Source organism: Tursiops truncatus, chromosome X (genome assembly GCF_011762595.2).
Source record: "Tursiops truncatus isolate mTurTru1 chromosome X, mTurTru1.mat.Y, whole genome shotgun sequence".
Classification (NCBI taxonomy): domain Eukaryota; kingdom Metazoa; phylum Chordata; class Mammalia; order Artiodactyla; family Delphinidae; genus Tursiops; species Tursiops truncatus.
In genome coordinates, this window is record NC_047055.1 from 29,276,869 (window position 1) to 29,291,920 (window position 15,052).

General features: G+C 38.7%; 1 protein-coding gene across 5 annotated transcripts in view; it reads right to left on the reverse strand.

The window, feature by feature from the left end:
- The window catches only part of DOCK11 (dedicator of cytokinesis 11), a 189,865-nt gene that overhangs the window by 18,911 nt on the left and 155,902 nt on the right, over positions 1–15,052 (reverse strand). For all 5 annotated transcript variants that reach the window (XM_033850004.2, XM_073799049.1, XM_033850001.2 and 2 more), the window contains 2 exons: positions 8,389–8,495; positions 586–708 (listed from right to left, as the gene is read on the reverse strand). In XM_033850004.2, the coding sequence (XP_033705895.1) occupies positions 586–708; positions 8,389–8,495 (230 nt within the window). The remainder of the gene's footprint in view (positions 1–585; positions 709–8,388; positions 8,496–15,052) is intronic.

The following is a 15,052-nucleotide window of genomic DNA, read 5'->3' on the forward strand; positions in this document are numbered from 1 at the left end:
TGGAGCCTGTGCTCCGCAACGGGAGAGGCCACAACAGTGAGAGGCCCGCGTACCGCAAAAAAAAAAAAAAAAAGAAAATCCTGTTCAGTGCTGGTGGCAACAGCTGCTCATTATACTACTATTCTTTATTAACTACCCTTTATCCACAGCTTTATCTGGCAGACTAAATTGGAAAAACTCCTCACAATAGGGTTATTACTATTACTATTATCTCCCCTACTGTCATCTGCCAGCACCTTTAGTCTCACCGTCAAATTGCAAAGAATAGAATCATGCCTATCACTCTTCCTGGGCTACATGGAAATCCAACAGCTTTTTTTAGTGAAGGTTTAGTGAAGACAACATTGACTGTTTTCTGCCATGAGTGGAGGAGGAGAGATTGCTAGATAAAAATGTTTTGCGAACCACTGGTATAATGTAAATTTCAATTTATATCAAATGTTTGGTCCTTAATTTCATTTGGAAAATTTATGTGAATATGAGGTAGGATTGTAATTTTAGGGCCTCCTAGCATTTTTTAAGGATAGTAACTTAAGACCAAAATAAAACATATAGGCCAATGATGCAAATGTTTAAATTACCTACCTCGAATTCTCGACGTTTCTCATAAATTGGAATGATCAACTTGGAAATTTCAGAAATTACTTCATAACGTTCTGCTTTCCATAAGCCATCCACACATTGTTCTAGCAACTCCAGCAAAACTTCCTGCATTGAGAGAAAAATGCAATCAGGAATTTGAGATAGTTTTAGAGCTCTGGGCAAATATATTTTGAACCATTTCAAGTTAATAGAGAATAGAATGTACTAAAGTTAATGAAATGCACAGAAGGAGTATAGTTGTGTGACTATATTTTTCTAAATCACATACTTGAAGTATTTGAAATTGAAACCATTCTTAAAAGTATGAAATTAATATTGACAATAGTAAACTACTATTTACTTTGTTTATCACATAATAAAGATGTTAACTGTACTTACAAATGGTAACACACTGAGAAGAAGTATTTTTAAAAGGGGATACATTGTTCCAAACTGAGGATGTTTAAATGTCTAACAGTCTATAAATGTCCATTATTTTTCCTTTATATTGAAATTATATTTAAACACAATTAATAGAGTCTTAAGATAATTTGGCAGTTTTCAAGCTGTTGCATCAGTGACAAAGGTGTTTATTAAAATGATGTGATTTTGGTCAACAGTGCTTCCTTCCTCACTGTTGGTTCTAAAATGAGTGGGAATGACAGTATCATACCACCTCAAGATAGAGATCTCTGACCTTGCTATAATAACAGCCGCTATAAAACAACCATCGTGTCATGTTCTCAACAATAAAAAGATGAAGCCAATTACTCATGCTATCCGTAAATCTTAACAGTTTGTTTCTATCTTAAAGAGATGAACTTCAGACCTATAAAACTGACTGCTAAAACGGCTCTTCCTGTATGTCCTCTAGACAATTTTGAATTCCTCTTCTTCCTAAACTAGCTCTTTCACTTGCGTTTCCTACCTAGCCAGGGGTCACACCCTATAAACTCTTAGCTAGAAAACTAAGGGCAGTTTTGACTTTACCCTTTGTTATGGGTTGAACTGTGCCCCTCAAAAAGATAAGTTGAAGCCCTAACTCCCAGTACCTCAGAATGTGACCTTATTTGGAAATAGGGTCATTGCAGATATGATTAGTGGAGGTGAAGTCATACTGGAGTAGGGTGAGCCCTTACTCCAATATGACAGAGATATGCAGGGAGAACACCATGTGACTACAGAGGCAGAGACTGGAGTAACGGAGCCACGAGCCAGGGAACGCCAAAGATCGACAGCTACCGCCAGAAGCTAGGAAGAGGCAAGGAAGGCTTCTACCCAGAGTCTCAGAGGGAACATGGCCCTGCTGACACCTTGATTTCAGACTTCTGGACTCTAGAACTGTGAGACAATAAAATTCTGTTGTTTTAAACCATCCAGTTTCTGTACCTTGTTATGGCAACCCTAGGAAACTAATACACTCTCTTTCTTTACTTATCCTCTAATCAGTCCATCACCAAGTTCTGCCAGTTTTACTTCCTAAATATTTCTCAAGTCTGACCCTTCTTCTCCATTTCTGCTCTCATTGCTAAGGTTCAAGACCTCATTATTGTTTTCTAACTGATCTTCCAGCCTTGGCACTTTCAAATCTATCCTCCACAAATATGCCATAGGGTTCTGATTAAAATGCAAACCAGACCACATCCTTCTTCCCTTCTTAAAATCTCATGATGGCTCCCATCATTCGCAGAACTAAGGACAAGCTCTTTCATTTGGCACACAAGCCTTGCAGTGATCTGGCTGATACTTTTATAATATCATCATGCATCATGCTCAGCCTGGTACTTGATGCTTAAACAACGATGAGCTACTGGTAGTTCCTCTGAAGCACCATGGTGTTGCCTTAACTTTGTGCCTTTGTCCATTCTGTACCCTCTTGTCCTTTAATCCCTTTCACTTAGTTAACCCTTTAAGAAAGCTTAGGTATCACCTCTGCCAGGATTCTTCTCCTGATTAACAAAGAGTAGCAAGACACAAGACACCTTTTTTTCTTACTCTGATAATTCATTGGGTGGACATTTATCACTATACTTGTCTGTTATCTATGTATCTGACTTTCCAAATAGGCTGTGACTCTTCAAGAGTAGGGACAATGTATTATATTGGTTTCTTCAGTCACTAGTATGGCGGCAGTACATAGTAGATGTTCATTAAACGCTGCTACTTGAAAAAATAATCTATATATTAACATTTAATAGCCAAATTAAAATTTCTATCAACAGTGGGAAGGAGGAACTTTGGGGGAGTTAAAAATCTATTACAAACTAGTAATGTTTGTCCCAGGGATGTAAAGTTGGTTTACAATTAGGAATAAATCCAGTGTAAACAGAATGAACCATGTAAACGGAACAAAAGAGAAAAATGTGATCTCAAGCAATAGATGCAGAAAAAGCATTTGAAAAAACTCAACACCGCTTCATGATGTTAGAAAAGAATCCCCAGGAAACAGGGAATAGAAGAGACCTTTCTCAATCTGATAAAGAGCATCTACTAAAACCCCAAAACCTATAGGCTGAACACTCTTCTCCTAAATTTGGGAACAAGTCAAGAATGTCTGCTCTTACCACTTCTATTCAACATTATGCTGAAGGTCCTAGCCAGTGTAATAAGGCGAGACAGAGACAGAGACAGAGACAGAGACAGAGACAGAGAGAGAGCGAGAGCACAGAGATTTGCAAATGTAAAACTGTCTTTCTGTGCAGATGACATGATTGTGTATGTAGAAAACCCTAAGGAATATACAAACTACTAAAACTAATAAGCAGATTTAGCAAGGTTACAGATTATAAGATCAACACACAAAATCACTGTATTTCTATATACTAGCAACAACAAATTGAAAACTAAGATTAAAAAATCAAGCAATACTATTTCCAGTAGCATCAGAACATCCATTATCTAACAATATATACCCAGGAAAAGACTTCTACCCTGAAAAATCACAAAATATTGCTGGGAGAAATTAAAGACAAACTAAATAAGACCTGACTGAAAGACTCAGTATTGTTAAGCTCTCCATTCTCCATATAGTGATATATAAATGTCACAAAATCTCTACAAAGCTTCCAGCAGGCTATTTTGAGGAAACAGAAAAAATGATTCGAAATTCTGCATGGAAATTCAAAGGATACAGAAGAGCCAAAATGACTTTGAAAAAGAATACAGTTGGAGGGCTAACACTACCCGATTCCAAGACTTATAAAGTTATAGTAATCAAGACAGTGTGATATTGGTATCAAGATGGACAAATAGATCAGTGGAACAAAACAGAGTCTAGAAATAGACCACAGACATATAAAGAACTGAAATTTGACTAAGGCGCCAAAGCAATTCAGTGGGGGTAAAAGTTTTATTTTTCCCCAAATGGTGTGGACCATGTAAAATAACTGTTTAGAAAAAAATGAACCTTGGGACTTCCCTGGTGGCTCAGTGGTTAAGAATCCGCCAGCCAATGCAGGGGACAACACGGGTTCGATCCCTGGTCCGGGAAGATCCCACATGCCGCGGAGCAACTAAGCCCGTGTGCCACAACTACTGAGCCTGTGCTCTAGAGCCCACAAGCCACAACTACTGAGCCCGTGTGCCACAACTACTGAAGCCCACGTGCCTAGAGCCCATGCTCCGCAACAAGAGAAGCCACCGCAGTGAGAAGCCTGCACACTCCAACGAAGAGTAGTCCCCGCTCGCTGCAACCTAGAGAAAGCCAGCGCGCAGCAACAAAGACCCAACACAGCCAAAAATAAATTAATTAATTTAAGAAAAAAAGAAAAAAATGAACCTTGACCTCTATCTCATTCCATGCTCAAAAATGAATTCTAGATAGATTATCAGCCTAAACATAGAACTCAGAAACAAAGTTTATAGAAGAAAATATAAGGCAGTATCTTCAGTCTTGAGGTAAGCAAAGATTTCTCAGACCAAACACACAACGCAAAAACAAACGATCAAAAAAACGGTAAATTGAACTTCATCAAAACCAAAACTTTCTGCTCAATAAAAGACTCAATTAAGAAAATAAATAAAGACTGGTAAATAAATCTGCAGCAAATATATTTGACAATGGACTTATATCCAGAATATAGAAAGAACTCCCCTAAGTCAACAACAACAAAAATAATGCAATTTCTAAAAATGGGCAAAAGACTTGAACAAACATTCCACAAAAGAAGATATATGAAAGACAAAGGAGCACATAAAAAGTGCTCAACACCATTAGTCATTAGGGAAATACAAGTGAAAAACACAGTGAGGTACCAATTCATGTCTAACAGAATGGTAAAAATATAAAAAAAGATTAGCAACATCAAATGCTGGTGAGGAAGTGAAGCAGCTGAAACTCTTATTCATTGCTGGCAGGAATATAAAATGGTCCAACCACTTTGAAAAACTCTGGGTGTTTTTTATGAAGTTAAATATGTAACTTCCCCAGGATCCAGCAGTTTCACTCCTAGGTATTTACCTAAGAAAAATGAAAGCATATGTCCACAAAAGGTCATAGATAAGAATGCTTAAAGCAGCCGTATATTCATAACAATCCCAAACTGGAAACAATCTAAAATCCATCAGCAGGAGAATGGATTTAAAAATCTTACATTGACATAATGGAATATTTAGCAATGAAAAAGAACTTCTGATATACTCGGCAATATGGGTGTATCTCAAAAACATTATGTTAAGCGAAAGTAGGCAGATACAGAAGGGTACATACTGAATGATTCCATTTTATGACACCAAAATATGGCAAAACTAATCTATAATGATAGAAATCAGAGAGTGGGGGTGGGGAGACTAACTGGAAATGGGCACAATGGAACTTTCTGGGGGAATGGACACGTTCTCTTTCTTGTTTCTGGTGGTAATTTATATGGGTGTGTACAACTGTGGAAATTCATCAAGCTGTCCACTTAAGATGTGTGAATTTTACTGTATGCTAATTATATCTTTAAAAACAATTGCAAATCAGAAGTCAGAAATGCAGTTTTCAAAACCAATTAAAGTATTATTGGTTTAACTAACCTATTTAAATAAGGCACTAAATGAACAACAATTTGTATTTTTCGTTTCAATAAAACTTGTAAATCGGTGGCGGTTATTTTCCATTGGCTAGAGCACGAGGAAGAAGCCCTATTACATAAACTGAAACATAAAATGGCACTACGGAGAACGTGATTCTATCTGTATACATCAAATGAAAAGCATGTATAAATTATTACTGTAGAACACAAGAGTTCCAACAAATGTGTTTACATAAAAAACTGATTACAGTTCTTGACTAATAAGAAATATGACCACTCTCCTTGAGAGTATAAAAAAGGGTCAGGTGCAAGGCCATTTTTATGACTAAGTTGAAGCTGCTGTTTGGAAAAAAGGATGTAACTTCAGTTGTGTTAAAACATTTATCTCCCACAAACTCCCGTGAATCTTTCTGCTGCTAGCCCGCACAAACTGGGGGTCTTAGATGAAAATCACTGAAGTCTAACTAAAAACCCAAAAAGTGAATTAACTTACCCAAGGCTTCACAGTCAAGCAATGAACTGGGATTAAAATTCAAGTATCTCGATTCTCTGTTATGATTAATTAATTCCACAAGGATGTTTTAAGTATCTACTCTTCTAGGTTCTGGAGGTAAAAGGAAACCTTACTATCAAGTTGGTCAGTGATAAAGTCTGACATTTATGTAGCACCTAATGACTTATAAAGAGCCTTCACATTTGTTGTGAAGTGACCAGGATAGTATTATCACCTTTATTTTATTGATGAGGAGAGAGACCCATATAGAAGTAGCAGGTAAAGCTTCTAGGCATATATCATTTTAGCTAAACGAACTAGAGCTACCTTGAGATTGCTTATATTTTCTAAAAAACAGGACTTCCCTGGTGGCGCAGTGGTTAAGAATCCACCTGCCAATGCAGGGGACACGGGTTCGAGCCCTGGTCCGGGAAGATCCCACATAACGCAGAGCAACTAAGCCCGTGCGCCACAACTACTGAACCTGCGCTCTAGAGCCCGCGAGCCACAACTACTGAGCCTGCGTGCCACGACTACTGAAGCTTGCACGCCTAGAGCCCGTGCTCTGCAACAAGAGAAGCCGCTGCAATGAGAAGCCTGCACACTCCAAGGAAGAGTAGCCCCCACTTGCTGCAACTAGAGAAACCCCACACGCAGCAAAGAAGACCCAAAGCAGCCAAAAATAAATAAATTTTAAAAATTAAAATATTTTAAAAAACAAATCATAAAGTATAAAACATGTCTCTGCCACTTTAACCTGGCTGCTTCTTATGTTTCTTAATATAATGTTAAAAAAATTTATTTCTGTGGGGTTGCAACCCCTTAAATCTCTCCACTTTTGTTGTTTCTTTCTTTCTTTGGTCTTCACATTCCTTAATTGTAAACATCAATGTGCTTCAGTCCTTGGTTCTCTGGTCTTCGCTTGCTGTATTATCTCCCATCGTCAGTGTGCTTTGGTTCTCACACAGCTACGACTTCCAGATGTGGCTCTCCAACCCTGATCTCTCTCTTTAGATTCAGTTCTGAATTTCTAATGGCCTGATGTTATTTCCATTTCAATAACCTTCTACTCCAAATTCAACACCCATCAAAAACTGATTTCACCATCTTCCCTGTAAAATCATCCATCCATCATTTTTCTATAATATCCAAACCTGAAATCTTAGCACTACCTTTGACTCTTCTCCCCCAGCCAGCAAGTCTTCCTCTTTTCTTCACAGTGTTTCCTGAACCTGTCACTACCTGGGTTTAGACCTGGCTGCTTCACATCTGGACTCTTAGGGCAGCCCGCCCTCCAGATTCTGCCTCCAGCCCCTATCCATCTACCTCTAATACATTTCCCACATAACCGCCAAATTAACCTTTCCTCTTCCTTGCTTTCATCTTGTCATTATCCTGCTCAAAAACCTTTGACAGCAACTCAACATTCTAATCAATGAAGTCCAGACATTCAAAGTTTCCCAAAACCTGACCTCAACTACTACTCTTCTCTATGTGAACCCAATGGCTTAGCCAAAATGATCCATTCACTGTGCCCCCAAACATACCTTATACTTTCCCACCTCTTAACTTTTGTCCCCGTTATCCTCCCTCTGCTAAAATGCCTTCAGGGTGTCTTCACGCTTCAAACCTCTCTCTAAGCCTAACTGTCCTCTGTTCTACCTCAGCTCAAAGGCATCTCTCACCTTCAACTCTGCATGGAACATACTGTCTGTATTATTCAAATGGCACTGTCTTGCTTTTCTCCATTTCGAGCAGGTGTATTATCTCTTTAGGTAGACGTAAGGTCAGGGATCAGCCATATCTAATTATTTTATAGCTTCTGTATCACCAAGTCCAAAGCCTTGCTCATAAGTCAGTGCTCAACAAATATTTGTTGAGTGATTGACAACCGAAGCTGTTTGCTACCCATATGAAGCTTGGAGCAGAAATTTTCCATCTTTAAAATGCTTGTAAGCATCCTCTCCTTAGCTGTTACATCGTTAGCTATATTTTTTACAGAGATTTCTCCAAAGTATGTTGACGGTGATCTGGTTACTGGGAAGGTGATCTGAGGAAGATACATGGTACATTTCTAAAACCAGACAATAAGAACAGTTCCAGAGATAGGGCTCCACATTCCACACAGGGACATCTTTTCCCTGGGCAGTTTTAATGCTTACAGTTCATCAACCCTTCGTTACCTTCCAAATTAAGTTAGCTGTCATAATTTTTTTTTAGCTGCAATAATTTTTTAATGTAAATAAATTTTAAGAAGTTAAATTTATATAACTGGCAAGGCAGGCCTTGGAGTCTTACTTCACTATAATGGACGTCCATCATTCCAGCATCTTCTTTCATTGCTCCTTCTTCATCTATATTGGGAGTAATTTTCTTGAAGGCTGAACATCCACTAGGGAATAACTCTGTGTGAATAAAAACCAGTGAAGTAAATTTATTTTTAAAAAGTGTTTTGTAAATAACAGATAGCCTTACAGGGATTAGTTACCCTTAAAAACAAACACATATTTTTGTGAGGATCAAAGTCATACGTGCAATTTTCAGTTACAAAAAAAGAATTTTACAAATTATTTCTACCTACTATACATCCTACCAGTCTTTTTACCAAATGGTGAGCTCAAGTTACTTACAAATAAGTTTCATTCTCTGACTATGCATCATCTTCAATGGCTACTATAGTAAATGTTTTCCTAATGTGATCTAAAAATTGTTATTAACACTTTGATCCTGTGTACGTTTATGGTCTGTCACCTAAACAAAGAGAGCATGTACTTTTCAGGTAAACATCGAATGAGCTTTTGTAGTCATCTCTAGCTCCTCACTTCACTGGAGAATTGGAAAAGTGGGTTGTTAGCCTAGCCTAGGACTTGTAAAGAGAGGCAAGAAATAAAACAGATGCCAGGGATGAAGCATCCTTAGAGAAACAGGATAGGGCGCTGGGAGAACCAGAGCTTTTGGAGTTAGATAGACCCAGCTCGATCATTAATTGTGTGATTTCAGACATGTTTATCTCTCTAGGACTGTAAAAAGTTCCATCATCTGTAAAATAGAAACAGCAGCTACCTTATAAGAATTCAATGAAATGTAAAGTGTTTAGAACAGAACCTAACATATAACAAGTGTGCAATGAATTATTATTACCAAACAAAGCTACCAATAAATAAACTAGCTTTCTCAAGATACAATAATTGCTAGCAGCTCGTATAGTAAGTGACTGCAGCTGGACCCCTGGGAAGTAGGAAGTGAGCTCAAGCTGAGAACAGCTGCTGTAGGATTGTGGACCAAATTGTTACTGTCAAGCAAGAGTATGGGTATAGAAGGCCACGTGGTTGCCCTGCAGACTCTGGACATAGGAACATGTCCAAACACTACTGCTCTGGCTGCGTTTACCCCTAAGGGCGCTGTCATTTTATAGTTAAGGAAATTTTGGCTTCCTTATAACTGAATCTGCTAGGCAGTGGAAAATGGCTGGTCACAAAGGGGACAGCTTTTGCAATCTATTGTTCTACAACATCTCTAATAGTGATGCTCAGAAATGATGACCTACTCACGACTAAATATTTGGTAAGCTTCCTGCTGTTAGAGGTTGGGGAAGGAAGAAGGAAGGTTTAGGAAAGCCAAACCTCACATTGAGGAGATGTCTCAGCATTCTGATGGAAAAAAGGGTCATGTATCACGGCTTGGATTTTGACAACTCTTCTCGTCTAAGTGAATGCTAACTAGACATACATCTTCTGGTAAGACACTTGATAGAAAATGAGGTATCAAGTCAGCATCACACTTCTATGAGAGAGAGAGATGGGATTCTGGTAAGGGAAGATGGGGTTATTCTGAAGCACTTTTTCAAAAATGGAGAAACCCATAGGGAGTAGTCAGTGGATTTCTGTTAGAGAAAAAGGAGAGGCAGAAATGAAAATAAGATTTACTTTGACCCAATGGACTTTAGGACCATTTTTGTTCCAAGAAATTAGGTAATAAAAGGCACTGAAGATAGAGCATGGCATGTTTCATTTCTGAGGATAAGCATGTCTAAAATGGTCTGTTATATAGACTGCTAGGGGAATTCTATTCAAAGGTCTGGATCACAACACGATAAGGAGAATGTAAATCAATTCATCAGTTCCTTCTTCAACAGTCTTTCTATAAAAAAACAAATTCAGCTGAACTAACCATCATGCTCAGTGCCGTAAGTTGATTTATATTTGGGTTAATATTCCTTATCTTGTCGTGGACCAGTAAGAAACCATTCTCAGACTGGCAGTTGCGTCCATGGGGCACTCTGAGTAGCAGTGCATTAGGAGAACTTTTTGAAATTTAGGAGAAAATGTCCCACTTGATTACCTCTATGAAGTCAAGAGCTAGGCAGTTAAGGAAGAGGGCCCCAAAACTTGACTGAAGAGATAGTGTGGTCCTTAACAAAGAAAAGGGTCAATCCCTGAAGGCCTCAGGCAGCTAGGTCCACGACTGGGGGAAAAATCCTGTCTACGCTGAGGATATTATTACTTTAAGTGATTCCCAAATCTAGGGTTTCTCTAGTAGGCCGTGATTTAGGGGAGGACAAAAGGGGCACACTCCTATGCCTGAGATCAGATGAGACTAAAGCATCTTGGGAAAGAGTCTTCCAGGGTATACCTTAAGTAGAAGGAGGGTAAATTATGGGTCTTCTTTTGGACTTCGCTGTGTGTATCATCTGGTGTAAAGACTACTATTATGGATTTTCAGCGTCAGAGTCCACTATTCTTGCTAAGTGTATTACCTTGAGTCCTATGCCTGATGACGTTATCTCTAGCTAGAAAAGCCTATATATCCCCTTGTTTGCTTAAGTTATCAACACCCACCAAACTATCCAATGATAAGAGGACTCTCTTGTTTGTTAGGGTCTTTAAAATGCTTAGGGAAAATTCTGATTCCCTTTAGTCTTGTTTAGTTTAGTCTTGTTTCGGATGAAACAAGTTGCTGAATCTAGGCCAGTGTATATGTCCCAACAGAGGGAGGCACGTGTGTGAGGGCTCTCCCGTAGCCCTCTGTAGCATTCTATAACATGGCCTTGGAGGCTCTGCTTTGAATCTTTCTGGTATGTGACCTGGATTCCTGATTTTGCCCTTCATAGCTGTAGCTTCTGTATTCCTGATTGCTGTCCAAGGGAAAGCAAGATGCAAACTGTCCAAGTAGAGACCACTACACCTTGAGAACAAATTGTCCCATGAAAAAAGCAGGGAGGAGTTTCGACGATGGGAAAGCAGTTCAACCCTTGATAAAATAAGACTGCTGGTCAGAAGAGGGATAGGAGGTAAAAGCGGAGGGCAAAAAGGGAAAAAGCTGTGATTGGGAAGGAAGTGGGTAAAGAAAAAGCTTTGCAGAACGTAAGCTTTCAGAACCTGGGTATAAAGACTTGGCGAAGGGAACATTATCCTATAAGGCATGAAAAGAACAGACTCTATGGGAAATGAAATTCCTTTTCCCGGGGTGCTGGAGGAGCTCTACAGGCCTGAAGCTTTGCTGAACCTCGGATGCTATGTGGTGGTGTAAGAATGCAGACTTGATTCTTGTCTTCCCTGGGGGAAAACAGTTGTGCACTCTCTCAGGAAGAGAAGAGGAAGAGGTACCTAAGTCTAGGCTCCAGAGAATGAGATCTAGAACATTTTGAGGTTTTCAGACAAAATAAAAATAAGGAAATTTAGATCTGTTTCTTATTACATATTTTTGGGAGTGGGAGTAACTCACACCTAGTATCACCACTTAGAGATAACTTAGGGAAAGGGAAGAGAATGATGACCCTTAAGATCTCTGGTACAAAGAGCAGGAACTCTGGCTGCCTGAAAGATGTCTGAGGGTGGCGGTGGGACAGGGAGAACTGCACACCTCCTCCCCCTTTCCCTTTCAGTTCAGGGCCTGAAAAATGAAAAAAAGGATCTAGAAATGGGCCCTCACTGGTGTTCTGTGGTCACCTCTGGAGGCCAGGGGCCCATTTCCTTGCTCGCTTAGGCAACCACCCAATGAGACAAACTATTTTTTTTTCTTAAAAACTCTAAACAGGAAATCATGTGTCTCCAATGCATCAGCTATAGCATTTCATTCCATCCTGATGAAAAAAAAGCTTTATAATGACTTCAAGAGAAATGGCACAGGACTTTGAGAAAACAGAAAAATTCTGGCAATCGATACGTCAAAGATTTTGTCTTCATTAGCAAGGACACTTGATAGAAAACACAGGGCTCTACAACTGCTCAATTATTTTTGTTAAATAAGTGTGTCTTAAGTATAAATAAAACCTTTTTCTTCAGTCCTGCACTCAAACGTACTTCTATTTACTCTGTGAATATCCAGGTCTTATCTAGATCATGGATTTCTCAGACTGAATGACAGGTTAACAGATTGAGTTTTTAACTTCTGTTTTAACATCAGTGGTCCACCTGGGTATAACTGTCATAGCTGAATCAGCTAATTAGCAAAATCAGGTGTTTTCGATCATTGGCACGATTGAAGCTAAGGGGGGAAGTCCTGAGGATTTTACTACTGCCACCATTTTAGAATACGATTTTCTAGTTTGAGTAGAATTTTCCAGGCTTAAAAATAGATGGCACCTATAAATAAATATGTAAACCTCTCCTATATTTAACATTATTATTATTATTATTTTTTGCGGTACGCGGGCCTCTCACTGTTGTGGCCTCTCCCGTCGCAGAGCACAGGTTCCAGACGCGCAGGCTCAGCGGCCATGGCTCACGGGCCCAGCCGCTCCGCGGCACGTGGGATCTTCCCGGACCGCGGCACGAACCCGCGTCCCCTGCATCGGCAGGCGGACTCCCAACTACTGCGCCACCAGGGAAGCCCTTTAACATTATTTTTTGTTTAAAATGCAAAACATCATTTTTTTCCTACTCAGAGAAGGGCTCTTTGATTTCTGTGAAGGATAAATTCTAAAAAAAACCTTGAAGGTATTATGAAATAAATACTTAAATGACTAGTTAAAAGCACTGTTTCCACTTGTTGAAACATGTCACATTGTTTGATGTTCAGGCTAGCTGCCTCAAGCTAATGTCCAAAAAAAACCCACAGCAATATTTAAGTTGCTATTTTCTCCAGTACTATAGTTATAATTCTAAAGCTTAAGAACTGATAATGGAGATTAATAATTCTTGATTTTTGCTTAGTTTTAAGGTCTTTGCACTTGTGAAAAAAATTCTAAGGAAGTACTTTAATACATTTAACTATTTTCAATATATAAAGGGTTTATACTCAGTAGACAAAAAACTCTTATTTCAGATTTCTACTACTGAAAAAGATGAGATTATATTAACCTGATATACCTGAAAGACACACCTAAAACTTTATTTAGTACCATGTTTAGGGCTCTCATATTTGTTAGTTTTTTGCAACTGCAGGTGTGCAATTTCAATATGTGTTTTTACTGCAATTTCTCAGGCATACCGGTGATGTAGGAAAAAAACCCTCAAACAAGGCCTTCTTCTGATAATTAATCCCATTCTCCATGTTGAAGCCACTATGTACTAAAAAGAGAATACTAGAGTATACCAATTTCAAAATATGGATTGTTCAAAAGAAATTCAGTATCAAACAGAAAGTGTTAAATTTAAAATGAATCTACATTTTAGTCATGCTATCTGGGAAGAAAGATACATAGTTAACTGTAGGAATTCTGGAATTAAAAAACAAAACAAAACATGGTAGTGTTCTCAGAGCCAAAACCGCAGCGATGTGACTCCCACAAGATGGTTTCATTCTGCCCAAATGTCATTCATTTGACTGCATTCAAGGAAATAGCTTGGCAATTGTGATAGATAGCGGGAGATTTCTTTGCAATGTCCATTGCCAATCAATTTTTAAACCTAACTCAACTGTTTTACTATTTAAGTACAACAGTCAACAATACTAATTTTGGAAAGGGAAGCTTTCAGGAAGATTCCTGAATTAGACTTGCTGGATCCTGAGCCCTTCAAGACCATGACTCCTTTTTGTGGCCCCCTTCCACCCCTGCAACCAGCCCCAGCTCTACTGAGACATAATTGATATCCCACACAGCGTAAGTTTAAGGTGTATGTGTTGATTCGATACATGTATATATTGTGAAATGATTACCACAGTAGTGTTTATCACCACACATAATTACCATTTTGGGGGGAGTGAGAACATTTCAGATCTATACTCTTAGCAACTTTCAAGTATATACCACAGTACTGTTAACTATAATCACTATGTACATTAGATATCCAGAACTTACTCATCTTTTAAGTGGAAGTTTGTACCCTTTGACCAAAATTACCCCATTTCCGCTACCCCTGGCTACCACCATTCTACTTTCTTTTTCTACAAATTTGGCTTTCTAAGATTCCACGTGTAAGTGAGATCATACACTGTTTGTCTTTCTCTGACTTATTTCACTTAACATAATGCCCTCAAGCTCCATCCATTTTGTCACAAGTGGCAGGATTTCCTTCTTTCCATTGATTATATGTGCCATGTCTTCTTTATCCATTCATATAGATACATTTCATATGTTTTCATGTTATTAATAAGCATCCTTTCATTTCAGCTTGAAGAACTTTTTTCAGCATTTCTTGGAAGACAGGTCTAGTGGTGATGGACTCCCTCAGCTTTTGCCTGGGAAAGCCTTCATCTGTCCATTTCTGAAGGACAACTTTGCTGGATGGAGTATTCTTGGTTGGCAGTTGTTGTTGTTTTTCTTTCAGCACTTTGAAAATCTCATCCCACTCTCTCCTGGCCTGTAAGGTTTCTGCTGATAGTATCCCATAGATCACATAGGCTTTCTTCACTCTTTTTCATTTTTCTTTTTTCTCCTCTGACTGGATAATTTCAAAAGTCCGGTCTTCTAATTCAGATTATTTCTTCTGCTTGATCCATTCTGTTGTTAATACTCTCTACTGCGGTTTTTTCACTTCATTCATTGTATTCTTCAGCTCCAGAATATGTTTGGTCCTTT